Here is a 24,181-nt window from a genome sequence, read left to right on the forward strand (position 1 = left end):
GGGGAAACAATTTCTCAACATCTACCCTGTCAAGCCCTCTCATAATCTTATATGTTTCAATGAGATTACCTCTCCTTCTTCTAAACTCCAGAGAGTATAGGCACATTCTACTCAAAGTAATATTGTAAATTGTTATATTTATAAAGCAGCATATTTATACCAAAGGGTATGAGGAGTAAGCAGGGGAGTTGGATTACATGAGGTGGCTCCTGCAGAGAAGAACACTGGATGGACCGAATGGCCACATTTGCTGAAACTTTCTACGATATAGCCCAGTTATCATAGTAACACATCTCAAGGCATTTCACAATATGCTGCCAGATCTGAACAGGAATAGGAGGGAAATTATTGGTGCTGGCTAAAGGCATAGTTATAACGGTAGGTTATAAGGAGGCTTATGAAGATGGAGAGAGGTAATGAGAGGGATTTATGAAGAGTTCCAGAGAGTGTGTGTACATATATATATATGAATGAATGTGGAGATTGTTTCAGCACTTTTAGCTTCTGACTTGCCCATTACACTTCTGTACTTAATACATTGAGCACACATTGATATTTAGAATCATAGAATCATAGAAGTTACAACATGGAAACAGTTCCCTTTGGCCCAACATGTCCATGTCGCCCACTTTATACCACTAAGCTAGTCCCAATTGCCTGCACTTGGCCCATATCCCTCTATACCCATCTTACCCATGTAATTGTCCAAATGCTTTTTAAAAGACAAAATTGTACCCGCCTCTACTACTGCCTCTGGCAGCTCGTTCCAGACACTCACCACCCTTTGAGTGAAAAAATTGCCCCTCTGGACCCTTTTGTATCTCTCCCCTCTCACCTTAAATCTATGTCCCCTCGTTATAGACTCCCCTACCTTTGGGAAAAGATTTTGACTATCTACCTTATCTATGCCCCTCATTATTTTATAGACTTCTATAAGATCATCCCTTAACCTCCTACTCTCCAGGGAAAAAAGTCTCAGTCTATCCAACCTCTCCCTATAAGTAAAACCATCAAGTCCCGGTAGCATCCTAGTAAATCTTTTCTGCACTCTTTCTAGTTTAATGATATCCTTTCTATAATAGGGTGACCAGAACTGGACACAGTATTCCAAGTGTGGCCTTACTAATGTCTTGTACAACTTCAACAAGACATCCCAACTCCTGTATTCAATGTTCTGACCAATGAAACCAAGCATGCTGAATGCCTTCTTCACCACCCTATCCACCTGTGACTCCACTTTCAAGGAGCTATGAACCTGTACTCCTAGATGTCTTTGTTCTATAACTCTCCCCAACGCCCTACCATTAACGGAGTAGGTCCTGGCCCGATTCGATCTACCAAAATGCATCACCTCACATTTATCTAAATTAAACTCCATCTGCCATTCATCGGCCCACTGGCCCAATTTATCAAGATCCCGTTGCAATCCTAGACAACCTTCTTCACTGTCCACAATGCCACCAATCTTGGTGTCATCTGCAAACTTACTAACCATGCCTCCTAAATTCTCATCCAAATCATTAATATAAATAACTAATAACAGCGGACCCAGCACCGATCCCTGAGGCACACCGCTGGACACAGGCCTCCAGTTTGAAAAACAACCCTCTACAACCACCCTCTGTCTTCTGTCGTCAATCCAATTTTGTATCCAATTGGCTACCTCACCTTGGATCCCGTGAGATTTAACCTTATGTAACAACCTACCATGCGGTACCTTGTCAAAGGCTTTGCTGAAGTCCATGTAGACCACGTCTACTGCACAGCCCTCATCTATCTTCTTGGTTACCCCTTCAAAAAACTCTATCAAATTCGTGAGACATGATTTTCCTCTCACAAAACCATGCTGACTGTTCCTAATCAGTCCCTGCCTCTCCAAATGCCTGTAGATCCTGTCCCTCAGAATACCCTCTAACAACTTACCCACTACAGATGTCAGGCTCACCGGTCTGTAGTTCCCAGGCTTTTCCCTGCCGCCCTTCTTGAACAAAGGCACAACATTTGCTACCCTCCAATCTTCAGGCACCTCACCTGTAGCTGTCGATGATTCAAATATCTCTGCTAGGGGACCCGCAATTTCCTCCCTAACCTCCCATAACGTCCTGGGATACATTTCATCACGTCCCGGAGATAGCCTGTTGACTCGTAGCATCATCTCATCCAATATCATTTGGTTATCTCATCCAATATGATTGGCTATATCACTGCAATATGATTGGCTATCTTTCAAGACCAGAAGCTGTGAAAACAATTCCCTTTCATGTGTGGCACTAAGCGATGGGCAGTCTGACTTTGAGAGTTATAGTGTATGTCCTGGCGGTTTAGGATATCTTTTATCTACACTGTACCTTCATGATGTGTAACAGTGAGCTTCTACACTATGCCTAGCCATCCATTACCTTTACAGATCAAGTCACATAACGAGTCCCCTCAAGGCTCTGAATGGTTTCTGGCAAATCACTGTTAAATATGACAATCTGAAATCAAATAACCTTTTAAAAGGTTGTCAACAGATTACTGGTAATTGACTGTTCCACAGTGCAGGTTAGGGGATTGTGGGGAGAAGAGAATGACTTTGAAATTGGCTAAGGGACAGAAAGCAGAGTAGTGGTGAACGGTTGTTTTTCAGACTGGAGGGAAGTATACAGTGGTGTTCCCCAGGTGTTGGTATTGGGACCACTGCTCTTTCTGAGGAGGACATAGACAGAGTGGTCCTCCTGAAGTCTGTTACTATCCTCCACGTTGTTTACATTTCCGAGTTTCGAGTCATCTGCAATCCTCCAGCCCTCTGATGCCACTCCCATATTCAAAGAGGATTGGAAGATTGTGGCCAGAGCCTCTGCTATTCCCTCAGCAACCTAGGATGCATCCCATCCGGACCGGGTGACTTTTCTACCTTGAGCCCTGCCAACCATTTTAGCTCCTCCTCTTTATCTAATTTTATCCTATCCAGTTTTAACCCCTCCTCCTTCACTAACATTGGCAGCATCCTCTTTAGTGAAGATAGATGCAAAGTACTTATTGAGTAACTCAGCTATGCCCTCTGCTGCCACAAGCGGATCTCGTTTTTGGTCCTTAATCTGCCTCACCTTTCCCTTGACTGTTTATGTTTGTAAAAGACTTGTGTTCCTTTTTATGTTACCTGCTAATCTACACATACATTCTCTTTGCCCCTTGTATTCCCTTTTTCAGTTCTCCTCTGCACTTTGTTTTCTGCTTGATTGTCTACTGTATTATTACTGACATTTATCATAAGCCTTCTTTTTCTGATTCATTTTAACTTCAATTTCTTTAATCATCCAGGGAGCTCTAGCTTTGGATGCCCTTTCTTTCCCCCCTCATAGGAAAGTGTCTAGTCTGTACGCAAACTATCTCTTCTCTGAAGGCCTCCCTTTGCTTATTTACTGTTTTACCTGATAATCTTTGTTTACAATCCACCTGGGCCAGATCCCTTTTCAACTAATTGAAATTAACTCTTTTCCAGTTGAGTATTTTCACATCATCTAGAAATCAGGAACCAGAACATAATTAGGTTCAATATAAACTGTGCAATGGAGAGGGATCAAAGATAAAAAGGTACTTTGCTGTGGAAAAATATATTTTTTTTTACAGAAGAGATAAAAGGTAACTACCCCAGATAAACTGGGAAGAAAATCACAGATGAGAAGTAAAACAAAACAATTTGAAACATTCAAACAGGAGACAATTGGGATACAGACCAGACGTGTCCCCCACAAGAAGTAAAGGGAGTTTTCCAAAAGCTGGAGTTCCATTGACAAAGAGAAACTCAAATTAAAATGAGACGTTAGGAAGAGGCAAATCTAAGGCTAATAATAAAGTGTATAGAAAATATAGAAAGCAAAAAAGGAGTTTGATTAATAATGAGGACATGTGGAGGGGGCACAATATCAACAATTGCAAGTGACTCAGAGACAGCGAGCATGTTGAAAGAGGACTTTAAGTGACTTCAGATGGATGGGCAGGATAGCAGATTGGAAGCCAGATATCAGATGAAATTTAATGTGGAGAAATTAGAAATATTTTGGGAAGAAGGTTAAAGAAAGAAAATGCACACTAACTGGTAAAACTTGAAAAAGAGTAGAGGAGCAGATAGACTGAGGAGTTCAGGTATATAAATCTTTTAAAAATGGGAGGAAAAGTTGACAAAGCTGTAAAAAATCAGATTCTAGGTTTTATTAATTGGGAGATGGAGTGCAAAAACAAAGAGGTAGTACTAAACCTAGTTATCATTGGTTAGACTGTAGTTAAAATGCTGTTTTCCAGATTTAGGTGCCCTTACAATGGATGTTAAGTCCACAGAGAGCGTACAGAAGAGATTCACTATCATAATCAAGGGTGACAATTGTAAACAATTTTACAACACCAAGTTATAGTCCAGCAATTTTATTTTAAATTCACAAGCTTTCGGAGGCTTCCTCCTTCCTCAGGTGAACGTTGTTGGAAGTGAAATCCTCAAAATGAAATCGCATTTATAAATCACAGAACAATGCTTGGTGATTACAGACAGTTTTTTCAACTGCCCGTTGCCAAGGCAATCAGTGTGCAGACAGAGAGGTGTTACCTGCAAGGCCTCCGAATATACAAATCAATCACCAAAAAAACGAGATTTTTTTTTGGTGATATGTACTGTCTGTAATCACCAAGCATTGTTCTGTGATTTATAAATGCGATTTCATTTCGAGGATTTCATTTCCAACAACGTTCACCTGAGGAAGGAGGAAGCCTCCGAAAGCTTGTGAATTTAAAATAAAATTGCTGGACTATAACTTGGTGTTGTAAAATTGTTTACAATTGTCAACCCCAGTCCATCACCGGCATCTCCACATCATAATCAAGGGTGAGAAGCTTTAGTTGAGGACAGGCTAGAGAAACTAGGATACTTTTCATTAAAGAAGAAAACACTAAGAGGTGAAGTACTCAAAATTATGAAGGGCTTTAATGAAGTAAATAGGGGACAATTATTTCCAGCAGCTGGGAAGCCTTGCCAATAGAGTGAAGGGAGATGTTAGAAGATTTCTTGTGTGCATGGTTGTTAAGGCATGGGTTGCCTGGCCAGAAATAGTGATGGGAGCAGTATCCATGGTAATAGCATTTAAAAGGAAATGAATAAATAGTTGAAAGAGGGGAAAAAAAGATTAGTGGCAAAGGGTAAGGGACTGGAGCTAAGTTGATAGCTGCTCCGAGAGCTAGGACAGGCATGTTGGATAAATAGCTTTACTCTGTACTGTCAAATTCTAGGATTCTATGAAATAGACAGCAGTGATTCAAAGAACTGTTGACCCAGGTTTAACTGAATTTAGATTTGATTTTACTGGGGTAAAGGCACTACCATTGACACTGAGTAAGGTAGTCTATTCAGCTTTACAATTCTAGGCTACGCACATGTATGATATAAAACATTTATATAGTGAGTCACCCTGAGTGATCGGAGCGCTTGTTTCAATGTTCCTTGTCTCCTGAACAGACCCTAATGTCCTCCGATACCAGGGTCCCGGGTTGTGAGCCGGAATGACTCTCCAGGAAACACTATGGGACCTGGCGGTGCTCGAGAATATTCTGAAATCCGAATTTTACTCTTCTAGAAAGTCATCAATATATCGTTCCCGAAATGGCAGATTACAACATTTCAGCCACGGGTTCCCTCCCACATGGATTTTAATGTGTATTTATCATCATATTAATCTAGAAATTCTACAAATGGTAAAAGAACCGCGGCGGGGGGAGGGTAGAATTCGGGCCCAAACGGTATGACCAGCCCAACTATTTTAACATATTAACCCCCCCGTTATCCCGGGATGGTTTGTATCGTAAATTATTGATTTAAGTAGTTTTCAATCGCACATTAACGAGGGGAGAAGTGCGAAATCTGCAGAGGAACGAGGCAACAAACCACAGAACTTGTAATCCCCATTGCTGGTAAAGCATTTTAAGGGCGCCTCACTGAATTACCTCGAAGAAAATAAAATCTCGGTATATTTAAGCCGTTTAATACATTTGAGTCGAGTAGCGAGAGATGAGAATCGCTCCCACCGTTCAATCCCCATTGTACAGAATACCAGATCCCACGACAGTATTTCTTGCCGGCAAGTCAAGATAAACTACCTCCTTTTACTGAGTTATGTGCATTTTACACAATGAAAGATAGCTGCAAATATAGATAAGAAATAATTTTATTTTTTTCCTTTTCATAGTCCTTAACTTAAACGGATTTAAAATTGCACTTATACATCTGTAGTGGTTTGTTGCGCAGTCCAGTCTTTTCGAGTCTGTGAACAAAACTGTGCAAATTTGCAATCTCACTTTCACTGGTTCAGTTCCAGAGCCCAGACTTGCTGCGGCCAACCCGTCCTTCCTTTCATCTTCTTCTCACTGCTCCTTGTGGCGCCCTTTACGGTTTCATTCTGGTTCAAATAAAACAAAGTTTATATCGGTTTGAGTGCAAGAGTCTAGAAAAAAAATCACATCTAAAATTCATTCTGTTATCTAAAGTCAAACCTAATACATTATCTAAAATACATTATGTAAAATCACACCATACACTATTAGGCCAGATTTTCCTGTGTGAGCGGGGAACCAAGGGTACCAGCCGTTCATTAGACTTTCCACGGCAAGTTGCGGTCAGCGGGAGATCCACTCAGCTCTGTGCCCTCTACAGGGCATTTGGGACCTGTGTGAACAGGGCAAGCAACTGTGACTCCTTAACCAGACTGAAGAATGGTTAATGGGCAGGAAGTGTAAGTTAGAGTGAATTCAATGTCAAATCAGGTACAGAAAGTGAAAAAGAGGGAAAGAAAGATTGGATTGAGAAGGAAGAAGTAAAAAATTATTTAAATTTATTTTTATACATCACCAACAATTAAAAGCTAAAGGAATGAGGCTGCACACTTGTAAATGTTAATTTTCGGTGCCAGAGAGGTTGTTTGGCAATAATTAAGACTTATCGCGCCATTAAAAGGGTGCTTAGACTGAAATGGACAAGTGAGTTTAGTCTGTATCTCCAACCTCAGTACAGGAACTTCACGCTGTACAATATATTTTAATGGGAAGTCAGACGGCGAGATGCCGTTTTCGTGTAGTTTACGGAGGAGCCACACATCTCAGACAGCAACTTCCGGATTTTTGTGTTTAACTGTGCACCTCCGGATCGCTGGAAGTTGCTGTCCCATTTGTGCATAAATATCGGAGAGTGCTGTCAGCCTCACTGTTATTTTCACAGCAAAATCTGGGCCATTATCTAAAATCCATTGTATTATGTAAAATCACACCAAATACATGTAAAATCACTCCTAAAATACATTATCTAAAATCATACCTAAAATACAAGTAAAATCATCTAAAATGCATTCTATTATCTAAAACCACACCTAAAATAAATTATATTGTCTAAAAATCACACCTAAAATACATTGTTATGTACAAATCACATAAATGATGCATTTAAGGGGAAGCTAGATAAGTACATGAGGGAGAAAGGAATCGGGTGAGATGAAATAAGGTCGGAAGAGGCTCGTACCGAGCATAAACACCGGGTTAGACCAAATGGCCTGTTTCTGTGCTGTAAATTTTATGTAATCATATCTAATATACATTCTATTATCTAAACCGACATCTAAAATACATTCTATTAGAGTCGTAACGACCCAGATATGCCTTAGTGAAAGTTTATTTGCCAAGTAAGATGAAGATTTCGGCGTACTGGCAATCATGCTGGAGATTTGTTTAATTCGAAGTGTTTTTAAACAGGGTCTGGTTCAAACTACAGGAGAGAGTGAAAAACATAATTCGGTCCATAAATCGAAATGTTGTGTTAGGATTAAAAAACCGAGAATGGATCTAAAAATAAATTAAAATAAACTCTTCGTGGAGGATATTATATCTGAACAGCCGATACACAATTAACTAGTTTTGAAAAGTTGCAATAAACTCAAAACCAGTCTGGATTCTAGAGTTTAAAATATTAACAACAACAATTTGGGGACTAATATCCAGCTGGAGTTTGGATCTTTACCTGTAAATTTCCATTTATTATCTGCTCATATCTTTACATTAATAATTTGAGATAAATGGTTCTGTTTACCAAATTGTTGCCCCAGCAAGCCCCGTATAACCGGCGGTTTTAGCTACATTTGGTTCTCGTTTGTTGAGAAAAAAAGCGGCGAATATTTTTATCTGAAAATAATATATTTTGGGTCAATGAGACCCACGTTATTCCACAATTTCTTTTATTCTTTGAAGGTCTAGTCCGGCGACCCTCAATTTCACTTTAGGATTGAAAACCACATTTCATTAAAATGTTAGTGATTTGGAAAGAGCTTCATTCTGATTTTCGAGTGTTGGCCAATTTAAACAGTTAATTTTCAGTTTAGCCGTTGCTTTCTGCCCCGGATTCTCTCTACTTTCACTTAACACGACAAACTGTAAAATACCTGTTTAAAAATTACGACGAGCAAATCAATAAGAATTTCATAAAAGTTAACCAAAAAAGTCTAGGAACATAGTTTGTAGTTTTTTTAAAAAAGCGAATCTGGTTGGTTTTGGTCCATTGCTGTTTATTGGCAGTAAAGTTTAAATGGAAACCACCAATATCTCAAAGTTACCAAATTAATAGAAGTAGCAGAGCTTTCTGTTTAGTTTCAGGTATTCGGTCCCTTGGTCAGGTTGGACTCCCCGTTTATGAAGGAATCGCGCTACAGTTTGGATCTTGTCCCCACTCCGCTTAAATTTGCTCCAAACTTTGGTTCGTTTATTTATTATTAGGAGCACATTTACAAACCGCACAATTGGCGTATTCGGTATAAACCAAAAACAAATTATTGTACCAAACAAGAGTCTTTCATCGATAACATCCAACCCTGCTAATATTAATTGTGACTTTACTCTAACAAACACGTGTAATCGATATAAACTGGTTTGAATTAAAGTCAGTAAAACATGTCCTAGCTATTTGAACTTTCCGTTAACAGGAGTCAATACCCAGAGCCTGAATAAACATTGTTGATTATTTCTCAGCTCTTTAATGGCCTTACTGTTTCCCGTTTGCGTTTTCCTTCCTTGCTGTCCATTTTCTTCAGATCTGCTTTGAAAGCTTCCGCCTCTCCAACCTGACTGTCCTTGGCCAGAGTGTCCATGAGATATGCAATATAACTAGTGGCCAACCTCAGCGTTTTGATTTTCGATAGTTTTGTGTCGGCCGGGACATTGGGAATACATTCTCTTAACTCGGCGAACGCACTGTTGATGCTCTCGGTCCGACGTCTCTCCTTTTTCGGTACCGCGGTGCCTCGCCGCCTTCCTGGCCGCTCTGGAGCAACTTCAAAGCGGGCGGGCTCCTGCACCGCTCCGTTAACCCCATAATCCGGGCTGTAGGAAGGCTGTGCCGAGTATTCGGGAGATATCTCGCCCTGATTTAGGACCCAACTCTGGAAGAACGGATGGTCCTGGTGGCAACGATTACTTGGTGCAAATGGAAAACCTTCGTGCATTAAAGGGTGATGTTGGAAACTTCCAACTAGACTCATGATTTCAAATCTAGATTCAGTCCGGGATAAGCAATACCAGCACTAAAGACACAGTCCCAAACTCCAGCTTCTGAAACCGCTTTTACCTGATCTTGAGAAGCCTCATCTTATGTTCTTATGTTCTTATCTCCATTGACCTTTCGCTTCGTTCTTTTCCTCCAACTCGGACTGAAATCTCTTCCAACTTTATGTTCACTGCCTTCCTCTCGGATTATGCTACAATATGCGAGTCCCAGTCTTACCAATGTACAAACCGCAGCTCTTGCTTTACTTTGAACTGTGAAACGACTTAACCCTTCTCATCCTTTAAATCACAGCTTTATATAGTCTGGTGTTGGATCGCAGCCAATAGCCTGAAGAGCGGCGAAGGGGAGGAGACTGAATAGGGCCAGTTTACTTTAAGCAATTGGACTCGCTTTCAAACCACATCAGACTAAGAGAGGAGGTAAAGCCAACAATATTAAACATACGAACCAAAGCATAAAGTAATAGTCAACAACAACTTTTATTTATTTTGCGCCTTTAACGTAGTGAAACGTCCCAAGGTGCTTCACAGGAGTGATTATCAAACAACATTTGACACCGAGCTACAAAAGAAGATATTAGGACAGGTGACCAAAAGTTTGGTCAAAGAGGTAGGTTTTAAGGAGGAGAGAGAGGAGGAGAGGTTCAGGGAGGGAATTCCAGAGTTTGGGGCCCAGGCAGCTGAAGGCACGGCCGCCAATGGTGGAGTGATTAAAATCAGGGATGCGCAATAGGCCAGAATTGGAGGAGCGCAGAGATCTCGGAAGGTTATAGGACTGAAGGAGGTTAGAGAAAGGGAGGGGTGAGGCCATGGAGAGATTTGAAAACACTGATGAAAATTTTAAAATTGAGGCATTGCAGAACTGGGAGCCAATGTAGGTCAGCAAGCACAGGGGTGATGGTGAACGGGACTTGGTGTGAGTTAGGATATGGGCAGCAGAGTTTTGGATAAGCTCAAGTTTATATTTTACTTATTGCAGTCACATCTTCCATTGTGAATACATACAAATATTTATGATAAACATAATAAAGTAATACTAATATAGTATTAATTCTAATACTGCATTCCTTATTTTTTTTATTCGTTCATGAGATGGCGTCACTGGCGAGGCCGGCATTTATTGCCCATCCCTAATTGCCGTTGAGAAGGTGGTGGTGAGCCGCCTTCTTGAACCGCTGCAGTCCGTGTGGTGAAGGTTCTCCCACATTGCTGTTAGGAAGGGAGTTCCAGGATTTTGACCCAGCGACGATGAAGGAATGGCGATATATTTCCAAGTCGGGATGGTGTGTGACTTGGAGGGGAACGTGCAGGTGGTGTTGTCCCCATGTGCCTGCTGCCCTTGTCCTTCTAGGTGGTAGAGGTCGCGGGTTTGGGAGGTGCTGTTGAAGAAGCTTTGGCAAGTTGCTGCAGTGCATCCTGTGGATGGTGCACACTGCAGCCACTGTGCGCCGGTGGTGAAGGGAGTGAATGTTTAGGGTGGTGAATGGGCTGTCAAGTGGGCTGCTTTGTCTTGGATGGTGTCGAGCTTCTTGAGTGTTGTTGGAGCTGCACTCATCCAGGCAAGTGGAGAGCATTCCATCACACTCCTGACTTGTGCCTTGTAGATGGTGGAAAGGCTTTGGGGAGTCAGGAGGTGAGTCACTCGCTGCAGAATACCCAGCCTCTGACCTGCTCTTGTAGCAACAGTATTTATATGGCTGGTCCAGTTAAGTTTCTGGTCAATGGCAACCCCCAGGATGTTGATGGTGGGGGATTCAGCGATGGTAATGCCGTTGAATGTCAAGGGGAGGTAGTTAGACTCTCTCTTGTTGGAGATGGTCATTGCCTGGCACTTGTCTATTACAGTACTAAAATTAATACTAATACTCTATTCCACAAATATAACAGTACCAATGTATTTATTATTCTAGCACTGTTCTAATTTTATTCCACTATTCTAATAATACTAACTCCAGTGTTGTATTCCATTATTGTAGTACAGAATTAATTCTAACATTTCAAGGCAATGGTTAGGTGACAGTTCAAACGCTGTGTGCAGTTTTGGATGTCCCATTATAGAAAGGACCTTAAAGCCATAGAGAGCATACAACATGGATTCACCAGGATGATGCCAGGAATGGGGAAATTATATTTGAGAGACTGGGAATACTCAGACTATTCCCACTAGAGAAGAGAAGGCTGAGAGGAGACTGAATATGTTTTTTTAAATTATGAAAGATTTTGACAGAGTAGAGGGAGATACAGAGCACAAGAAGAGGGAGGAGCAGTGGGATTAATTTTGGATTGCTCTAGCAAAAAGATAACACAAACACAATGGGACGAATGGCCTCCTTTGGTAGCATAAGCTGCTATATTCTATGATTCTAATTTAGTACTAACTTCCCCATTCCAATATAACAGCAATAACAACTTGCATTTATATAGCAACTTTAATGTAGGAAATGCCCCAAGGCGCTTCACAGGAGCGTAATCAGACAAGCCAAAGAAGGAGTTATTAGGAGGGGTGACTGAAAGCTTGGTCAAAGAGGCAGGTTTAAAGGATGGTCTTAAAGAAGGAGCGAGAGGTAGAGAGATAGAGAGGTTTAGAGAAGGAATTCCAGATTAATAATATAGTACTAACTCCAATACTGCACTCTACTTTTGTAGTATTAACTCGAATGCCATTAATCCAATGCAGCACTAACTCTAATATCAGAATTATTGAAATTGCAGCATGGTTAAAGGCCTCAAAGCTTCAGATTGAAAGCAGAGATGTTGAATAAGTATTTTGCCTGTTTTTACAGAGAAGGTGGGAGTTGGACTGTAGGAAGATGTGTGACTGTGAAACAGATATAAATATTCAAAAGGAAACTGTATAAAAAAAGTTAGTGGTACTGAAAGTGGCAGAATCACTGAGCCCAGATGGCAGGCACCCCCGAATGCTGAAAGAGATTGGGGAGCAATTTTTAGTCAGTCAGTTTTCCCTCAAAATCTTTGGAAAAAGGAATTGGGCCAAATGACTAGATGGTGGCAAATTTTACATCCCTGCTCAAGGAAGGGGAAAAAGGAAAAGGTCTGAAATTATAGGCCAGTTAGTCTCTGGGTAAACTCCTGGGCCTGGATGAGGCCTCACCGGTCCATCCATCGTCTGGCCCGTCCCTGTCCACTGCATGAGAATGCAGCAAGGTGGATGGCTTGGGTCACTGGCCCATTTCCCTCCTGCCTACTCCAGTTATTGACGCTTCCCAGGACCGCAGCTGAAGGTGGCAGTAGTGGCCCGAGATCACGGAGTGGAGGGAGAGAGCTTTGAAGAGACTTCCTTTCCCTCCATATAGGCCCCGTCTCACCCAGCTGTGCAGGCCTTGGTCTCTGCTGAGGTCTACAAGTTTGCAGCTCCCTTGATCTTAAGGGACCTTCTGTCCTTTAACTGCTTGACAGTGGTCCTGCTGCAGCACTGCCAGGATTTTGCAGATCCACGAGTGGCAGGAATCCAGCCAGGAGCCCACTGCACACTTTCAATAATCTAAAACTAGGGAAATGGGTTGGGTGGAGTAGGAGAGGGGAGTGGAATTCCCACTCTGCTGTTACCCCACCCTGAAGAGGAGGTTCTGGCCTCTAGGGTCCAGAATAAAAGTAGTAAGTTAATGAACATTTAGGAAACCATGGATTGATCAGTGATTGTCAGCATAGATTTGGAGGGAATCACAGGGTGTCTGGATAAAGGGAAAGCAATGGGTGTACATATGCATTTTCAAAAGACATTTGATAAGGTGCCATAAAGAGCCTTATTATAAAAATTGAGACCCATAGAACTAAAAGGGAATAAATTGCATGAATAGGAAGATGTCTGGGAGACAAAAGTAGAGGAGAAATGGATGTTTTTTGGATTGATGGAATATAATGTGCTTCAGGAAACTGTGCCCATTGTGTCTGAGCCAACTCTTTGCTAAAGCAATCCAAAACTAATCCCACTGCCCTGCTCTCTCCCCATAGCCCTGCAATTTCCTCTGCTTCAAAATATTTAATGAATTACCCCTTAAAAAATGCAATGATCTCTCCTTCAACCAATCTCTGTGGCAGATTTAAGGTTTGTTTATTTGATGGTAGGGAATTGATTGAATCTCGCTCGGTGAAAATGGTGTGCTGTTCATTCATATATTTAATGTGAAATAAAGCAGTTTGTTGGTTTCTCATTGTACCTCATCTCGCTAGAGTGCACCATATTCAGAGGAACAGAGAGTTCTGGGGGGTTGTAGGGCTGCAGGAGGTCAATGAGATAGGGACAAACAAGGCTATAGAGGTATTTAAACCGGAGGATGAGAATTTTAAATTGAAGGCATTAGAGGACCAGGAACCAACATTGGTCAATGAGGACAGGAGTGATGGGTGATTGTGAGTTGGTGTGGGATAAGATACGAGCAGCAGAGTTTAGGATGAGCTGAAGTTTACAGATCGTGCAAGATGGGAGCAGCCAGCAGAGCATTGAAATAGTCAAGTCTGGACAAAGGCATGGACAAGGGTTTCAGCAGATGAGCCGAGGCAGGGGCAGAGACAGAGAGACAGGCAATGTTATGGAGGTGGAAGTAGGCAGTCATTGTGATGGAGAAGATATGGAACTTGAAGCTCAGCTCAGGGTCAAATAGGACCACAGCCTGGTTAAACCTGAGACAATGGTTGTGGAGGGAGACGGAATCGGTGGTGGGGGGGATGGTGGAGGATGACAACGGAATCGGTGGCTGGTCCAAAGATGGTGGCTGTGATCTTCTCAATGTTTAACTGGAGGAAATTATAGCTCATCCATGACTAGATGTCAGGTAAGCACTCTGAGGTGGAGAGGTAGAGCTCGGTGTTGTCCATGTGGAAGTTGACCCCATGTTCGAATGGTGTTGCCAAAGGGCAGCATGTCGATGAGGAAGCCAAGAATAGATCCTTGAAGGACTCCAGAGGTAACAGTTTGGGGGCAGGAAGAGAAGCCATTGCAGGAGATATTCTGGCTATGATTTGTAGGTAATATCGATTCATCATCAAAGAGAGAAGTTAGGAAAATATTTTCTACACAGAGGTCATTGGTACATGGAATGGTCGATTAGGAATAACGATGGAAGCAGCATGCATAATAGATTTTAAAAAAGGAAGTGGATAAATATTTATTTGGAAAAGAAAATTTAAAACGGGTTTGGGAAAAGAGCAGATGAATGGGACTAAATGGAGAGCTCACACAGAGAGCTGGTACTGGCATGAAGGACCAAATGACCTCCTCTTGTGCTGTCAGTTTGATTATGCTATGATTCTACATGCAGGAAATAGTTAGTGCCTGTCATCTCTTTATCCTTTTGCTTGTAAAAGCCTTTGCTACATCTCTTCATATTGACTGCAGTATTTTTTTAAAAAAAAGAAGACTCCCTCCTCATCTCTCTTTTTGCTTCCCTTCTATATTTTGTATATTTCTTAAAAGTTTTCTTTGTAATATCGTCCTATAATTATCATGCCATTTCTAACCTAATCTTTGCTCTAATTGATGTATTTAGATATTCATGAGCCCTGGCCTTTGGCCCATTGACTCCCAGTTGAATTTAATTTGTACCTTATTTATCTCAAAACCCTAGACTATTACAGCACAAAAGCAGGCATTTGGCTCACCTGTCTAATCCCAGCCTCCCCTCATTCCCCATACCCTTTAAATATCCCATCTAGTCTAATCCCACTCCTTATACCCTTTAGACAGACAGGACAAGACAAGACAAGACAGACTAGATGTTCCCGATGGCTGGGGAGTCCAGAACCAGGGGTCGCAGTCTCAGGATACGGGGTATGCCATTTAGAACCAAGATGAGGAGAAATTTCTTCACTCAGAGGGTGGTGAACCTGTGGAATTCTCTACCACAGAAGGCAGTGGAAGCCAAGTCATTAGATGTATTCAAGGAGATAGATAGATAGATTTCTTAATGCTAAAGGGATCAAGGGATATGGGGAAAAAGCAGGAACAGGGTACTGAGTTAGACGATCAGCCATGATCATCTTGAATGGCAGAGCAGGCCCGAAGGGCCAAAATGGCCTACTCTTGCTCCTATTTTCTATCTCTTTAATATCCCACCCCGTCTAATCCCACTCTCCCCATACCCTTTAATATCCCACCCCGTCTAATCCCACTCTCGCCATACCCTTTAATATCCCACCCCGTCTAATCCCACTCTCCCCATACCCTTTAATATCCCACCCCGTCTAATCCCACTCTCCCCATACCCTTTAATATCCCACCCTGTCTAATCCCACTCTCGCCATACCCTTTAATATCCCACCCCGTCTAATCCCACTCTCCCCATACCCTTTAATATCCCACCCCGTCTAATCCCACTCTCGCCATACCCTTTAATATCCCACCCCATCTAATCCCACTCTCCCCATACCCTTTAATATCCCACCCCGTCTAATCCCACTCTCCCCCTGCTCACTCACTGTAATATTTTTACTTTTCAAGCAAATATCTAATTCTGAAAGTAAAGTCCATGAATTCTCCTTCAACAAGTTTATAGTAGAAAATCCCACATTCTAACCACGCTGTGTTTAGAATTTCTTTCTAACCTACCCTTTAATTCCTTTTGTGATTATTTTAACTTTGTGCCTTCTTGACACCATCAGTAGTGTGAAACTATCACTATTTACCTTAAAATAACTTTGTATACTCATGAAGCCCTCTACTAATTTTAATATTGCAGTTCACTGTTCTAATTCAGTATTAAACTAATATTGTCGTTCACTGTTCGAATAGTAACAATACTGTACAAGTGCACTTTTAAAGCGCTTTTAATGTAGATCACATTCCAAGGAGCTTTACAGAGAGGGATGAACTTGTGAAAACACAGAGGAAGTGGTTGAGAGAAAAAAAGACAACAAGCTTGCATTTATCTTATGCCTTTCACATCTTCTAAAAAGTGTTTCACAGACAACAAATAATTTGCAAAGCAAACTTACTGTGTCACCACATGCAGTAGCCAATTTTTGAATAGCAAGGTCCCACAAACAGCAATGAGATAAATGACCAAATAATCTGTTTTGATGGTGTTGTTTGAGGGAAAATTGTTGGTAAGGACACCCTTGCTTTTCTTCAAATAATACACTGCATTAGAGAGAGACAGGACTTCAGTTTAATGTCCTCTAAAAGACAGCACCCCTCAGTGTAGCACTGAAGTGTCATCCCAGATTGTGTGCTCAAGTCCTGGAGTGGGGTTTGAACCAATAACCACCTGACTCAGGTGAGGCAGTGACCACTGAGCTAAGCTGACACTTAAATGATCAGGACGGGACTTGAACTTGCTGTCTTCTCATATCCACTACACGATTAACTCGACTCCGACAACATGCCCATGAACAAAAGTTTCTAAAGGTGGAGAGAGATGTGGTGAAGTGAAGGGGTTTGGAAAATGGGATTATAGGGTATGGGCCGAGATAAGCCTGGAGAAGGTTGTAGTGATAAGATAAGAGGAGAATACGGATTTTCAATTTCATGCCCTGGGGGAGCCAATCAGTGAGGGTCAGGATATGGGTGTCTGAGTGAGTGCTTTTCCGGCATTGCAGAAAACTCACGTTCAGCACGAACCAGAGCTCGGGATCTGAGGAATGTTCCAACTTTTATTTTAATAGTTGGAAAATTGGACGAAACGTGTAAGTTTTCATTATAATTGGAGGCGTTTTATTGGTTCATTAATCGCGAATCAGAAATGAAGGATTTACAATCACTTTCTCTGAGTACAGGGTAAGAGAACTTTCGTTATTTTATTTGTATTTAGACAATAAAAATCACAACTTTCTGGCTAAAGCAATAGTTTGTTGCTTTTCCCACCCCGTCAATTTATGCTTTTATAACTCAATTATCTCCATAAGCGACTCAGTTTCTGCCAGTTAAATAAATAATCTGTGACCCCTTCAGAAACGTTGTTCCCACCGAACCATGAACTGTCCCAGTAATATGGATGGCTCGATATTCGATATAGGCTCGATATTCGATATAGGCTCGATATTCCGCTCAACAACAAGATCTTCATCACATTTCACAATCAGGAAACAGACACCATCTGCTCGGACCAGGCCGCTCAAACTCTGGGCGAGCATTTAATCCAATTTAACAAGATTAATCAATCAGTTTAAAAATACTAAAGCACCAGAACAAGTCGAATCACCTTCCAGCATCAGATCATAGACCAAACGGCATATATTTTACACTGCACTTACTTTAATTCAACACACGGAGAATTACCTTATTCACATAATTGTCCTCCTTCGTTCAGAGTCCGTTAATAACATCTGTTTGGCGTTTCTCCGGGTAGTTGACATCCCAGAATCACAGCAATACCAAGAAAACAAACTTAAATTGTCCTAAAACTCGTGGATCAAATCGCTCTGACAAAAGCGGGCCATTTCAATGCAGATATTGTTATATAATATTATATTATTAGATATTATATTGGCTCCGAACCGATGCCTCATTAGTCCCAGAACAAGCGACCGGTTCCCGAAAGTGAGTCGCGGACAGATGGAGTTTCCCGACTCTGATAAACTTTTAGCCGCAATTAAAAGTCACGATATTAATACAAAGCGTTCGATGGCCAATCGCCAACAGGCTTTTTATTTGTGAACAAATAAACGGGACGTCATTTGAGTCAATAAACCATTTAAAAAGAAACTAAACGCGCGTTTTAAAGGGAATGAACCAGACGCTTTTTTTGTTAAAACCCCTTAAATGAAAGAGTGTGGGGGAGTAGGGGGATGGGTGGGGGGGAGTAGGGGGATGGGTGGGGGGGAGTAGGGGGATGGGTGGGGGGGAGTAGGGGGATGGGTGGGGGGGAGTAGCGGGATGGGGGGGGGAGTAGGGGGATGGGTGGGGGGAGTAGGGGGATGGGTGGGGGTGAAGGGTGGGGGTGAAGGGTGGGGGTGAAGGGGGGGGGGAGATGGGGGGGGGGAGTAGGGGGATGGGGGGGGGTGAAGGCGGGGAGGTGTGGGGGGAGTAGGGGGATGGGTGGGGGTGAAGGCGGGGAGGTGTGGGGGGAGTAGGGGGATGGGTGGGGGGAGTAGGGGGATGGGTGGGGGTGAAGGGGGGGGGAGTAGGGGGATGGGGGGGGGAGTAGGGGGATGGGGGGGGGGGAGTAGGGGGATGGGGGGGGGGAGTAGGGGGATGGGGGGGTGAAGGCGGGGAGGTGTGGGGGGAGTAGGGGGATGGGTGGGGGTGAAGGCGGGGAGGTGTGGGGGGAGTAGGGGGATGGGTGGGGGTGAAGGCGGGGAGGTGTGGGGGGAGTAGGGGGATGGGTGGGGGTGAAGGCGGGGAGGTGTGGGGGGAGTAGGGGGATGGGTGGGGGTGAAGGCGGGGGTGGGGGTGAAGGCGCAGGGGGGGGTGAAGGCGCGGGGGGGGATGGGCGGGGGGGAGTAGTGGGATGGGCGGGGGTGAAGGTGTCCCATTTTTCTGATGACAGTGGGCCACCCATGTCATCCCGCCAGGTCAACTAAAAGCACCAGATTAGACCCTGTGCTATTTTCCTTGTCAATGATGCGCCGACCAGTCGCGGAAAGCCTCATGGACACCGGCAGGCTCCCCGTGCTCCTTCCCCAGCCCCTCCGGCCAGGAGAATGTCCAGACTGGCACTCGGTAGATGCACAATCGGATTTTCTACAGGCACCAAGTAAACGGCCTTGTTCAAAAAAAAGGGTGTAAGGATAAACCGGGCAACTACTGGCCAGTCAGTTTAACCTCAGTGGTGGGGAAACTTTTAGAAACAATAATCAGGGATAAAATTAACAGTCACTTGGACAAGTGTGGATTAATAAAGGAAAGCCAGCACGGATTTGTTAAAGGCAAATCGAGTTTAACTGACCTATTAGAGTTTTTTGATGAGGTAACAGAGAGGATTGATGTGTATATGGATTTTCAAAATACATTGATAAAGTAGCTTGTCAGCAAAATTGAGGCCTATGGAATAAAGGAGCAGTGGCAGCACGGATATGAAATTGGCTAAGGGACAGGAAACAGAGAGTAGTGGTGAACGTTTGTTTTTCGGACTGGAGGGAGGTGTACAGTGGTGTTCCCCAGGGGTCAGTGCTGGGACCACTGCTTTTCTTGATATATTAATAACTTGGGTGTACAGGGCACAATTTCAAAATTTGCAGCTGACACAAAACTTACAAGTGTAGTAAACAGTGAGGAGGATAGTGATAGACTTCAAGAGGCTGGTGGAATAGGCAGACACATGGCAGGTGAAATTTAATACAGAGAAGTGTGAAGTGATACATTTTGGCAGGAAGAATGGGGAAAGGCAATATAAACGAAATGGTACAATTCTAAAGGGAGTGCAGGAACAGAGAGATCTGGGGGTATACGTGCACAAATCTGAAGGTGGGAGGACAGGTTGAGAAAGCGGTTTAAAAAACCATACGGGATCCTGGGCTTTATAAATAGAGGCACAGAGTATAAAAACAAGGAAGTCATGATGAACCTTTATAAAACACTGGTTCAGCCACATCTAATTCATTGTGTCCAATTCTGGGCACCGCACTTTAGGAAAGATGTGAAGGCCTTAGAGAGGGTGCAGAAAAGATTTACTAGAATGGTTCCAGGGATGAGGGACTTCAGTTACGTGGATAAACTGGAGAAGATGGGGTTGCTCTCCTTAGAGCAGAGAGGATTAAGAGGAGATTTGATAGAAGTGTTCAAAATCATGAAGGGTTTAGATTAGTGATGGCCAACCTTTTGCAAAGGAGTGCCGCATTGTGAAACTAGAATGTACAGGGGTGCCACTTGCAATATTGTCATGAATAATACTAATATTTTAAACTTGGCAATCTTAGCTGAATAAAACAAATAATAATTCCAACAATTGTTATAGAGCTAATATAGGTCTAATTATTTAATGGTCACTAGGCCTACAAATTAACCATTACAATCTTACATACTTAATGTGGCTTCTGAACCTGCTTGCTCCTGACAATATTGTTGATATTTGGATTCAATTTTGAATATGCCAGCTGCGGAAGATTATTGAGGTGGTCATCTGTCAGTCTAGAGTGGTAGTTATTTTTGATGAAACTCATGGTAGAAAAGGTCTACTCACAAAAGTAGGTTGAGGTGAATCTACACGTATAACACAGAGTAAATTTATGTAAACTAAGAAAGTTATTCTGTGGTACTAACTTCTAAAACGTCTTCAAGTCTTGATGGTGAATCGCACAATTCTTTGAATTTGGCATGCAGCCCGGAATGTTTTTTCATTTCTACAATTTCCATCGGCAGGTCTGGTGGATAACTTTCTATCTCGATATCTGAGAGGGTGAATAGGTTGGTGAAGAGTATCACTTTTTTTAATCTTCACTGAAATCTTGAAACCGTAATTCAAATGAATCCACTAGCGAAGAAACAGTGTTCTATCTCTCAAAATTAATGTGGAAATCGTTATCATTCTCAGTTTAACTCCACCAGACATTTGAAATGATTAAGATTTTTTCGACTGTAAGTACTTAGAAACACATTCAGTTTTGCCTTGAATGTTGACACAGAATTAAATAGTGTTGGGGAAAGGCAGTCCTTCCCCTGTAAACTTTTGTTGAGGTTGTTAAGGTGTTCGGTGATAATCAGTGAGAAAGGCAAGGTCACTGATCCAGTCTTTATCTTAAAGTAAACTGCTCTTCCCAACAAGTTTGCCTTTTTCTGTTTAAATCATTAACACTTTCTCTTTTAGTTTCCAAAATCTCATAAGAGCCTGTCCCTTTGACAACCAATGTACTTGGCAATAAAGAAGTAATTCCTTGGCATCATGTGAATCATCCTCAAATAAATCGGGGAATTCGCAGCAGTTTAACACATGTGCATGAATTTTGTTTATACAGGGTGCCACAGGATCTAGAACATGCAAAAACCTCATGCCTTCGGCACAGAGAGACTCTTGGTGAATGATGCAATGATACTTGAATAACTTGCATTCCAAATAATTTTCAAGCCGAGCAACACAACCATTTCTTTTGCCAGTCATAGAGGGCGGCCCATCAGTGTAAACACAGTCTAATTTCGACCAGTTCAACTCCTTCCCTGCAACACATTTCTTAGTTCTGTAAATATTTCCTCTCCCGTGGTGGAAATGAGAGGACACAAAGATAGAAGTTCTTCAATTACACCAAAGTTCTCATTTATACATCTGACAAAAATACTAAGTTGCGCAGTATCAGTAGAATCACAGCTTTCATCCATCGCTAGTGAAAAATATTTACAAGCAGAAACATGAAATTTAATTTGTTCTGTGATGTCTCTAGACGTTTCATCAATTCTTCTCATGATGGTGTTCCAGGAAAGTACAATTTCATCGACCATTGATTTTATTTTGGGATCACCAGTATGTCCAGCAAAAATTTGCAAGCACTCCAAATGACCTGTTCTCCATCAATGTAAGGTCGTTTCTTCCTGCATAGCAGGAGAGAAATCTCATACAATACTCTCACCGTAGACACCAATTGTTCTTCCCAAGCAGGATTAAACTCTCTCACAGCTATGGCGGCTTCATACTTTTGTTTGGATGTGCTCGGTTTATTCAGAGATATTGTTAGGATGGAAATAAAACAAAAACTATACGCATCACGAACTAAGAAAACAGTGCAAAACTGACACAACCACTCACTCAGAAAAGTCAACTGCCGTGGCTGTGTGGCGAGGGGGAGAGAGAGTGATGTCATTTCCTCTAGAGGAGGAGTAGATACACAAGTTGCTCCTGTGCGCAATGCGGCTGCCACTCACCCACGCAATGCATTAAACAAAGTCAAGAGATACTCACCGCACATGATGGAGCCCGAGTCGGGCCTCGGCCTTGGCGTTGGGTAATGCCGCAACCGCTTCACACACCGACCGACCCGACCCAACTGACGCAGAAAGGCAGAGCGTGCCGCTTGCAACCCTTTCCCCAGGAGCCCAAGTCTCCAGCGGCCGCTCCCCTGGTGTGCCACTCTCCGGAGCGAGGCGTGCCACTTGTGGCAAGCGTGCCTGGGGTTGGCCATCACTGGTTTAGATAAAGTAAACAAAGAGAAGCTGTTCCCATTGGCGGAAGGGTCGATAACCAGAGGACACAGATTTAAGGAGATCAGCAAAAGAACCAAAGACGACATGAGGACCATAATAAGATCATAAGACCATAAGAGCTAGGAGCAGGAGTAGGCCATTCGGCCCCTTGAGCCTGCTCCGCATTTAATGAGATCATGGCTGATCTGATTTTTACCTCAACTCCACTTTTCTGCCCTTTCCCATATCCTTTGACTCCCTCGCTGATCAAAAATTTGTCTAACTCAGCCTTGAATGTATTCAATGACTCAGCCTCCACAGCTTTTTGGGGTAAAGAATTCCAAAGATTCACGACCCTCTGGGAGAAGAAATTCCTCCTCATTTCCATCTTAAACTGGTGACCCCTTATTCTGAGACTATGCCCCCTAGTTTTAGATTGCCCCATGAGGGGTAACATCCTCTCAGCATCTACCCTATCGAGTCCCCTCAGAATTTTATGGGCTCGATGTTACCAGGGCTGCGGGTTCGCGGCGGGGGGGCTCGCGCCTGGCGAAATCAGTCTGCCCCCCGCGCGATCGCAGCCTAATTGGATCCACTTGACTAGTCTTCCGGGTTCCCCGCTGCTGATCTGTGCGTTGGGCGGGCTGCGCATGTGCAGTAAGGTCTGTCAGCTGGAGGAGCTCTATTTAAAGGGGCAGTCCTCCACTGACAGATGCTGCAACAAATAGCAAAAATTACAGCATGGAGCAGCCCAGGGGGAAGGCTGCTCCCAGTTTAATGATGCCTCACTCCAGGTATCATTAGATGGGGTGAGGAGGAGGGGGAGGACAGAGATCTTCCCCCTGGCGGGCGGGAGGAAGCGGCCTGCCTCTGCCACCAGGAAGGCCTGGCTCAAGGTGGCAGAGGAGGTCACCTACACCACCAACATATCGCCCACCTGCACACAGTGCAGGAGGCGCTCCAATGACCTCAGTAGGTCAGCCAAAGTGAGTACACTTACTCATTCCCCTACACTCCATCTGCCACATCACCGCCCCTACCCCACATCTCCTTCTGCACTGCCAACACTACTCTGTCACATCACCCCTCATACCCACTCAAACCCCATCCTCATCTTACCTGCACTTACTCACCTCGCCAGTACTCATCCCACCACTACCACTCAACCCAATCCTCATACAATCTCATGGCTCTATCTCATACTCACCCTCTCGTGCATCTCTTTCACAGTCAGCCTCACTCAACCTGCCACCACCTGTGCTGCAGCCACAGGGCATGCATCACATATGTGCAGTAGGCAGCGTAAGGCAAACGTGTCGTGAGCATGAAGGGGATGCACAAGGGTGTTTGAGGGTTTGTCATGGTTGTTACTTATATAGAATTTCTGACCAACTCACATTACATATTATATTGGCACCACTACTGCCACGTCTTTGGGAATCTTGTCTGGTTTGTGCAACAATTCCCTTTCCTGGGTATCACTATGAAGACCCACCACTGATGCCACCCATTGTGTCACTGCAGAGTGGGTGTAGGTGTATTTGCAGGGCTCTTTTGTGCAGACGACTGAGAGACGTCGGCGATGTCCCCGGTGGCACCCTGGAAGGCTGCGGA

At 43.2% G+C, this 24,181-nt stretch overlaps 1 protein-coding gene across 1 annotated transcript; it reads right to left on the bottom strand.

Annotated features, from left to right (window-relative positions):
• Positions 1 to 6,173: 6,173 nt before the first annotated feature.
• LOC137332027 (heart- and neural crest derivatives-expressed protein 1-like) lies at positions 6,174 to 9,619 on the bottom strand. Its single transcript, XM_067995756.1, has 2 exons — positions 9,048 to 9,619; positions 6,174 to 6,422 (listed from the first exon to the last, which is right to left on the bottom strand). The coding sequence occupies exons 1-2, from the start codon at positions 9,537 to 9,539 to the stop codon at positions 6,324 to 6,326; spliced, it is 591 nt and encodes a 196-aa protein (XP_067851857.1). The 5' UTR covers positions 9,540 to 9,619; the 3' UTR covers positions 6,174 to 6,323.
• Positions 9,620 to 24,181: the final 14,562 nt, after the last annotated feature.

This window comes from Heptranchias perlo, chromosome 14, assembly GCF_035084215.1.
Source record: "Heptranchias perlo isolate sHepPer1 chromosome 14, sHepPer1.hap1, whole genome shotgun sequence".
Classification (NCBI taxonomy): domain Eukaryota; kingdom Metazoa; phylum Chordata; class Chondrichthyes; order Hexanchiformes; family Hexanchidae; genus Heptranchias; species Heptranchias perlo.

Coding starts and splice junctions, on each gene's coding strand:
- LOC137332027 (XM_067995756.1), bottom strand. CDS start 9,539: ATGAGTCTAGTTGGAAGTTTCCAACATCACCCTTTAATGCACGAAGGT. Junction 6,423..9,047: donor GAAAACGCAAACGGGAAACA/GTAAGGCCATTA, acceptor TATTTGAACCAG/AATGAAACCGTAAAGGGCGC.